At 35.3% G+C, this 8,552-nt stretch overlaps 1 protein-coding gene across 1 annotated transcript; it reads left to right on the forward strand.

Annotated features, from left to right (window-relative positions):
* The first annotated feature begins 841 nt into the window (after window positions 1-841).
* Window positions 842-7,462, forward strand: LOC105436819. Its single transcript, XM_030978597.1, has 5 exons — window positions 842-926; window positions 2,460-3,599; window positions 5,321-5,452; window positions 6,211-6,552; window positions 7,416-7,462. Exons 2-5 carry the CDS (start codon window positions 2,486-2,488, stop codon window positions 7,460-7,462), a joined length of 1,635 nt encoding a protein of 544 aa, XP_030834457.1. The 5' UTR covers window positions 842-926; window positions 2,460-2,485.
* Window positions 7,463-8,552: the final 1,090 nt, after the last annotated feature.

The raw sequence follows: 8,552 nt of genomic DNA on the forward strand, positions 1-8,552 counted from the left end.
CTGAAACAAAATCCTGGATTTAGCTCATGCTGCAATAATAATCGTCAACCTTTAGGCCAGTCAGGAAGCCCATGACTTTTACAAGCCAATTGCCTGTCTGATTATCAAGATATTTATGATTGGAAATCAAAATCAAATGTTGCGTTTTCCTAACGGTAGAGTAGAGAAACTATTTTCTGAGGTAATGGGTGCACAGTAAATCTCTGTTTCCATATCAAAATGCAATGGTACATTGAGGGATGAGGTTGCAATGGCCAAATATGTCTTGGGTACCCACAATTTGATTATAAAGGCCCAAATTTAACATAAAATCTTAAGAACAGCAGACTATAGTCAGATGATTTTCTTTCTAAAGACATTTAGAAGTGTGCTATACTAAAGATAAGTGTCAAGTAAACCAATATTAAATTATTTTGGGGCACCTGAAGGCCCCCGGGAGCCCTGAAGTTATTCATAAAATTCCAATAGGAAATGTATCTCCTATTTCAAATAGGAAATGCATTTGTGTGAAAATTCATGTATTCTACCTACTCATATATTTAAACATATGCTATATGATGTGATGAACCCATTTAGGAGAGTCGTGGCTAATAAATTGTACACGGCGGGTATCTACGCTTTAAATTAAAATCATTTAGGTCCTTTTTCTCCATTTTGCTTTGATTTTGGTTGAAAAACGCTGTTCTAGCCCATCTGCCTTGGAATAATCCAAGAGAAAGTTGAAAAAATAATGATGTTATTATATTGTAAATTCACATCATAATGTGTGTAGGCTCTATGTAAAGTAAGCAATATATAATGAGACCTTTTCTTGTTTTCCTATTACATTTCATAATCAAAGGAGTTGGAAGGAGTTCTACTTCACACTCGAAGACTGACTGTGTGTGATGTATACAGCGAAACACCTTTCAGGCTTGGAAGAGAAGGTTGGTGAAAAGATATCAGATAAGATTCAAAATCATTACGCAAAAAATCATGGTGTTGAAACCCTTTAAAAGCAATAAATGTACCATGTATTGCAATGTTATGGCTTTAAAATCATCTAATAACATTTGTTGGGCGTCAAGCTAATCATATGAATAAAAGATTCTTTATTTAAGGTAAAGGTATTTTCCCCTTTTCTCCCAATTGGGTTTCCAAAAAAAATTAAAGTACAAATGAAAGGAATTTCTTCTTAGAACACGCAAAAAATAACATTTTTTTGCCTGAAAATATCTTAAGTGCTTTTTCAAGCATTTGGTAAAGACTTTATCCACTTTCATCTCCCGTCAGACATTGAATAAAGGAGTACATGTGAATTAAATGTTGAATTAGTTCATGTAAAGGCGGCTAATTTGAGGATGAATGTGCACTCAATGGTACAGGTAGGCAGTAGCTAGGACATTTAGAATAAAAATATGCCAGCCTTTGTGTACCTGTAGCAATTACGAATGTTCAATATGAAGACATACACATATATTTGTTTGCCTTATCATCATAGTAGAGGTGTTGTGGTAGACCGGTAGTAGATGTGGCTTGCATGGTTTAGGGATCAAACTTTGGTCGTCGCACGAATGTGCTTTTGAAAGACATTAATCTAAAAATTTGCCACTTGCCACTTGCCACTTGTGATAAATGAAAACCCTACAGGAAGTTATTTTTTGCTCCAATGCCTTAGAGGAGCTTGAGTTAACACCAAGGTACTGATAGTACTTTTTAGGCACATTGAGCATTCCCTGAAATGGATATACATATGTATATATATAGTTATAGCTATTGTTATGATGATTTGTTTTATTATTATTATCATTATTATTAACATTGTTGTTATTATTATTATTTCAATAATTATTATTATTATTATAATTATAATTATAGTTACTAGACTGTATAGCATGACTAAAGCTATCATGATGCCATCAAGTCACAGAGTTACTTAATTCCTATTATTCCCTATGTGGTATCTACATGTACATACAAAGTACATGTAGTGTCAATCTACAACATTCAGTAATTCAGTAAAATATCTGGATAGATTTGATAAAGTCTTTTAATTTACCACATGTGCTTGATGGAGACATTATTGTGATCAGGAAAAAAATAAAAAGAAAAGAAACTATTTTAAGGGGTCTTTTAACTCTTACAGTAGGCCTACTGATCTGAACACCCCCCCCCCCCCCCCCCCCATTTTAGATTTAATTTCTCATAGTGCTTGTTGAAATAGTCTTTCCAAATTACCTTTAAAAATGAAGGTTAGCATTTTTGTAAACATTTTATATGGAATGAAGGGTGTTTATCAACTAGAAGGATATGCTAGATAGTTTATATGATGGTGTTATTCATTTTTATATCGATACCTCACCGAAAGATTTTATATTATTTTATATTTTATATTATATAATGCTGTTTAGTGTACTTTTATGTGAATAGGCCGGGAGAGGCCACACAAATGGGTTGTTTATTTGTCTTTTTTTATTCAGCCAAAAGAACTGGGCTGGACACTGTTATGAGGGGTGATGCTGGACTGGAGCTACATGTAATCAAGTGGATGAGCACCGGTGATGAAACTCATCTTTTACTAACGGATGACCATTCCCTCCAAGATGTCATCTCCATACTGGCTCCATTGTGTCCGAAAGGGATGCATTTCTCCATTGATTTCCACATGATATGTCTACTTCCATTGACCCCCATGCCTATGCCTATCCCTGTGCCTATGAAATCTGTCATCACAGTTTGCATTAAGTCCCTGATGTGGCTTAAAACACTCCAGAAGCCACTATTGGAGGTCAGTAATTGGTTTCCAAATGCAAAGAGTCTAGATATGAAAATAGTGAGTCTAAGTCCTCCATCCGATAAAGCATACTCTCATGAGGTCTATTCATCATCAGCCTTAGAGGAGCTTAAATTAAGATATGAGGGGAGGTATGATATAACTACAGACAGCCTGTTAATGGATATTTCTACCTCCTGTCCAAATATCGTATCACTGGTGTTATCAGGCTTTGGAAGATGTCTATCGAACAAGTCGGGCAAAGAAATTACATCATGCAAGATGCCACATCTGACCAACATCCATCTTGAACCATTTGGGACGGATGATCACTGCAGATTTGAGACATTAATGAATGTACTTCATGTATTTCATGTCATAAGTCCAAGTTTTAAGTTTGTTGAGGCAAAGAAGGTTCAGCTAGGAGATGCAGAACTTACCTCTGTTAAGTCGTCCCAAACATCTTCAGGTTGTAAGCTACAAATTGAAGGTGCATCAGCAGCTGTACCCATGGCTGACCTAATGCATCTTGTGTCAAATGAACTCAAAGGAGTTACTGTCCTGACATTTGACAGGTGCGATGTTGACATTCCTCAGAATATCGGTCATCCACCGCAGAGTACAGGAGAAGAGAGTTCGCTTCGAGAACTCAAGTTCTCAAATGTGAAATGCCTGTTGTCTCAAACTGACATCCACAAACTTTCAGAGATGTTTCCTAATGTAAAGGTCACAGTTGAACCTGAAAGTCAAGCATCACAAGAAGACTCTAAACAGGGTGCAGGGATGCCTTTCAAGCCAGAGAGGAAGACCTCCCCATCCTCCCCACCCTCCCCAACTTCTTCAATAGGTGAGTTTATTTAGATTAATATTCATGTTTGTTCGTTTGTACTTACAGAGCCTTATGAATATTAGGCTTGTTCACATATAAAGGGGTATGCTGCAGTGGTTTACCACTTTTTTTCTGTTTCATCTGCGCTTCACAGGTTTGTGCCTTAAAACACTTAGATAAATTTGTGCCCATTGGACCCTAGTTGGGCAGTAAGGTGTTCAGTCGCAAAAGGGCAATCCATGCAACCCTTGTAATATGTTCATTTGTATGAATGCAGAAAAATAAAATGAACATAGTGGCAATAGTTTAAAATAAATTTGAGAAATAAGAAAATTAGGAATGTTTGAAATATGAGATTACTAAGTCTATGTGCGAATTTCAAATTTGCAGTTCGGTGAGTGGATAATAATAAGGATAATAATAATAATAACAATAATGATAATAATAATAATAATAATAATCTAAAAGTCCACTCCAAATTTTATTAAACCGAAACGGAAATTCTTTTCGCCCAATTGATCGTGAGCCCGGCAGCCACTGAGCAGCGCCAGATCGACGTTGCTCTATCCCTTATTGTTGAACGCAAAACAAGGTAGCAACAACTCCCACCTTTTAACGTCTTTTGGTATGACACGGCCGGGGTTCGAACCCACGACCTCCCGGTTGTGAGGCGGACGCTCTACTGACTGAGCCAACACTCCGGTCAAGATTGTGAAGTGGATTGTGAAGTGGGGTGAATTGCTGTTTTGTCTACACCCAGCCCGTCTACTATCCACATGGTATCATAAGCATTTCGTCTAATCTCTTATAAGTCCACTACCCATTTGGTCTATTGTCATTTAGTGTAATACCCAGTTTGTCTAATGCCAATTTCGTTTACTTTTCATATGATCTAATTATCATTTAATCATTAATAACAAAATCAGATAGTAGACGAATTATAATCAGACCATGTGGATAGTAGACGGGCTAACTGGTTTTATACCAAACAGCAATAATCTGTGACGTAGTCGGGGTTAACACTTACATGTATGAGACATTGTCCGCCACTACATCACAGATACTTTACTGACTCAGCCAACTTGAAGAGCCTATACCCATAAGGATTACAACTTTTTTTAAATTATAATTTTCTAATTATTTTGGTTCAATTTTGTTCAAACCTTCTCCAGTTTGCTTCTCTGATTTTTCTGCTTTCTTCTAGAGTTGTTTGCTCTTAAGGTTGGATTTCCCTATAACAAGATGGAGCTTGATTTAATTGAATTCACAAAAAGCAAGTCTCCAGTATTACACATCATTATCCTGTGAATATTTGCCATTTATAATATTGTCAACATATACGTTTTTAGTCAATCATGAAATATGGAAAGAATAAGTGTTTGATTATCTGTCCAGATAACCAAACACCCAGCAGGTTGGTACACACAAAAAAGCCACTGCAATAGACCTTGGCATATGTCAATGAACCTATAGTTAGGGTGAGACAAGCAATATTTGTACAAATGAATATTGAAATAGTTGTCGGAAATACCATAATTCATTCATAAACTTTGAAGATTTTTGTCACAAATCAAAGTTTGAAATACAGATCTCACATCCGTATATAAATTATGCATTGTGTGTACTTTTTAAGTTCCTACTTGTTTCATAAGAAAATAGAATTTGTAATCATTATATTAGTAGCCTAAATGAAAAGGATCTATTTTCTGAATCCGTTATTGACTGATTGTATCTGACAGACAAGCTTGTTGGAGCCACAGCAAGGGTCCAAGTTCACGAAGAACAGACGGACACCCAGAACACTGGGGAAGAAGGAAAGGAGGAGGAAGAAGAGGATCACATGGCCATGGAAAGCCTGCCCCATGAAACAGGTTAATGCTGTGCTTTGAACAATATCAGCAGAAATTAATTTTGGAGAATAAGGAAATAAAATCAATGTCTCCCTGGAGATGTCTGTTGTTTCATGTCCATTTAATTCACAGGCATGGCTGGGACACAAAACAAAGAATAAAGTATTTGAAAACTTTTTACCGGTTGATGCTTAATGTATTAATGATTCGATGACATGAGAGCGAGAGTAGTACAAGCTCATGTATACACACATACACATGTGGATGCCGGATGGCGTAATCTCTGTAAAAACATACAACACTATCCAACAGAGATGTGTCTTAGAGATGTCTGCGTGGTTCTAGCAAGTAGCACGTTTTGTATTGTTCGGCAAAAGACAGAAAAACGGTAGATTACAATATTTTTCTTTTCTTTTATTATTTCATTGTAATACAACAATATTCATGACAGATCGATAGAAAGTAATTGTTCTAAATCCTAAGTTGAAAATAATATCATTCATGTAAATTGCTAAATCTCAAAGATTGTATATATCTAAATTCATATATCTTTCCACAACGTAGAATCTAAACTAAGCAACAGTTTTAAAGAAGAAATTGGAAAAGACGCCTCTTAAAAGATAACTGACATGAAAAGGATACTTCAGAGTGACATTGCTCTTCAGTGCTCTATAACCTATATTTAATATTTGCTGGAATTACGTATTATGTATTCTATTGTTTGCAGAGGGTTTGCAGAAAGGATTTAATGGAAATATCTCTTATGATTTTCATACCAGATGAAGTAAATGTCAAACCAATCAAGATGGAATGTTGTAAGAGAGTTGGAGTTGAAGGTGACAAACTTCAGCTAGATTCCTTCGGAATTGAACTTGAGATCCCTCCCGGTGCAATTGACTGCGAAGCGCCGCAGGAAATTTCTCTTTGTGTCCTGACAGATACTTCAAATCTTGGCAACAGCAAAGAAGAGATGTCAGTCTGCTTTGGTGTACAGTGTTTAGCCCCTGATGACTTAGTCCTTCAGTTACCGGTGACTTACACAATACCTCACTGTGCTGTGATTGCACGATACTCCAGTGTGGAGGCAGTCTTGTACACAGGACAGGGAGAATACTCACCTGGTAAGTACATCTTAACATGTCTAATTATGCACACTATTTCTTACGCCAGTTTTGAATTTGTGCTACAGTAAAAAATAAATTTGTCATCTAAAGATACATGTATACTTGACTAGCCAGGGAATATTTAAGTTTAGTTGTAAAAATGAAGAAAACAAAGATAGTAAGTCATAAAAGTATCTCCTGCACAGTTGCAAATATGTCAACTTAAGCTGTTTAACCTATAGCAATTTATAGATTTCTTATTTTCTAAATTCATATGTTTTCCTTCTCAAATCGGCAACACTAACGAAACAAATTCCAATTCTTCACAGTTTGAAAAAATATGAAAATGTATATATAATGAGCCATTTTAAAATAAATAAAAAGAAAACACCAACAAAATTCTCAGTTTGTACATAAAAATAGTTATTATATATTCTACACCACGTAGCCAATTTAGAGACTTTAATTATTAGTTACATTTAAATCGCTTCTATAAAAAAAAAACACTGAACAATGTTCTGCATGGAAAATATACTTTAACATTTCTGTTATTTTTGCTCTTTCTGCTCTTGTGTATTAAATTTGTAATTATTGTGGATCAAAAGATGAAAATAAAACATCACTAAAATGACACTTCACTGCTATATGTGTTAACCATAAAATTGTAAACCTTTCAAGTTTTCCAAATATAGGGGTTATCTTCCCAAAGTAAATCACAGCATTTTGATGATAGCTTTTATTACCTTTACTTTTGCAAAAAGTTACATGTTCTGGTTCGTCTTTAGCTTGCTTAGTTATACTGACATACATGTACTGAATTAAGGATGACATGGGAAGGCATATATATCTTAGATTAAACCCATGTAATAATTTGATTGCAGGGTCTTTCAGGGAGAACATGATGATGAGACTACCCTGCGTTGAATGAAGGTTTTTCATGCACCCTATTATATTTTTACAATATTGATTAATTGCATGAATTACATAGCCTTTCTTGTACCTCCCATATGAATGTAAGGAAAATTGTATAATAGCCAAAAAATTACTGTAGGTTCTAATATCAACATTATGCATACAATAGATAGCTCAATTTGAATGATGGCATTATTCTTGGTACGTGCCATGCATATAAATAAATAAACTGAGTTGCTTACATATATGTTCATATTAGATGCAGAAGTAAAGGAACAAATTCCATTAACACAGTCTGGAATACCTAACTGCAACATAGAGAGAGATACACTTAGATTGCAGATGAATCACTTCTCTTGGGCATTCATCAAATTCAAGTTGACTGTCTTCTTTGGAGGGAAGCGAATGCGTTGCCTGCCATTTGCAGAAAAGCCACTACCGGAGGAAAAAAATCCTGTCGTCTTACGTGCACATCTGTATGATGACATCAAAGGGATCTATATGAAGGCAAGAATATTATCTAAATGTCTTTGGCAGAGTAAAAAGAATAATAAGTTAACTGTACTATGTTGATGCAAATACATTTTGTTGATGCCAACAAATCTAATACATGTATGCAAGTTGTGCAATTTCAACCAAAAAAAAGAGAAAAAAGAAACTCCCTACCATGTGGGAGACACCACTGTATTATTCATAGAAGTATGAGACAAATACAAATCCTACAATTATTTTTCATCTATGTCAGGACTAACATTCTCTTGAAAACTATTATTAGAACCTAACGATGATGTGTGTAATCCGATGGCTTCTATTGGTAAATCAATAATGATAAATCAAAATCGATTTTAGCAACTGTCCACCAAAAAAAGTATATTCTAATCTCAATTGTATTTCAAACCCCATCACAAAGTCACCACCCAGTTTGCTGATAAATAGTGTGCCACATGCACTCGTGCTCGTTGTTTGATTACCTGTGGAATAGACCACTTGTACATTTACTCTTGATGATTAGAAAGCTTTGACAGATGGTTGCCTGACATATGAACAGTGCATGTATGTAGGTGGAATCAACCCGTACAGAATTGTTTATATTTGATAGGTGAATC

Source organism: Strongylocentrotus purpuratus, unplaced genomic scaffold, assembly GCF_000002235.5.
Source record: "Strongylocentrotus purpuratus isolate Spur 01 unplaced genomic scaffold, Spur_5.0 spur5_scaffold_1, whole genome shotgun sequence".
NCBI classification, from domain to species: domain Eukaryota; kingdom Metazoa; phylum Echinodermata; class Echinoidea; order Camarodonta; family Strongylocentrotidae; genus Strongylocentrotus; species Strongylocentrotus purpuratus.

Excerpts from the sequence above, each read along its gene's own strand:
- LOC105436819 (XM_030978597.1), top strand. The coding sequence starts at position 2,486 with ATGAGGGGTGATGCTGGACTGGAGCTACATGTAATCAAGTGGATGAGC. Across the intron at positions 5,453-6,210 it reads AAGCCTGCCCCATGAAACAG|ATGAAGTAAATGTCAAACCA; the intron begins GTTAATGCTGTG and ends TTTTCATACCAG. Across the intron at positions 6,553-7,415 it reads ACAGGGAGAATACTCACCTG|GGTCTTTCAGGGAGAACATG; the intron begins GTAAGTACATCT and ends ATTTGATTGCAG.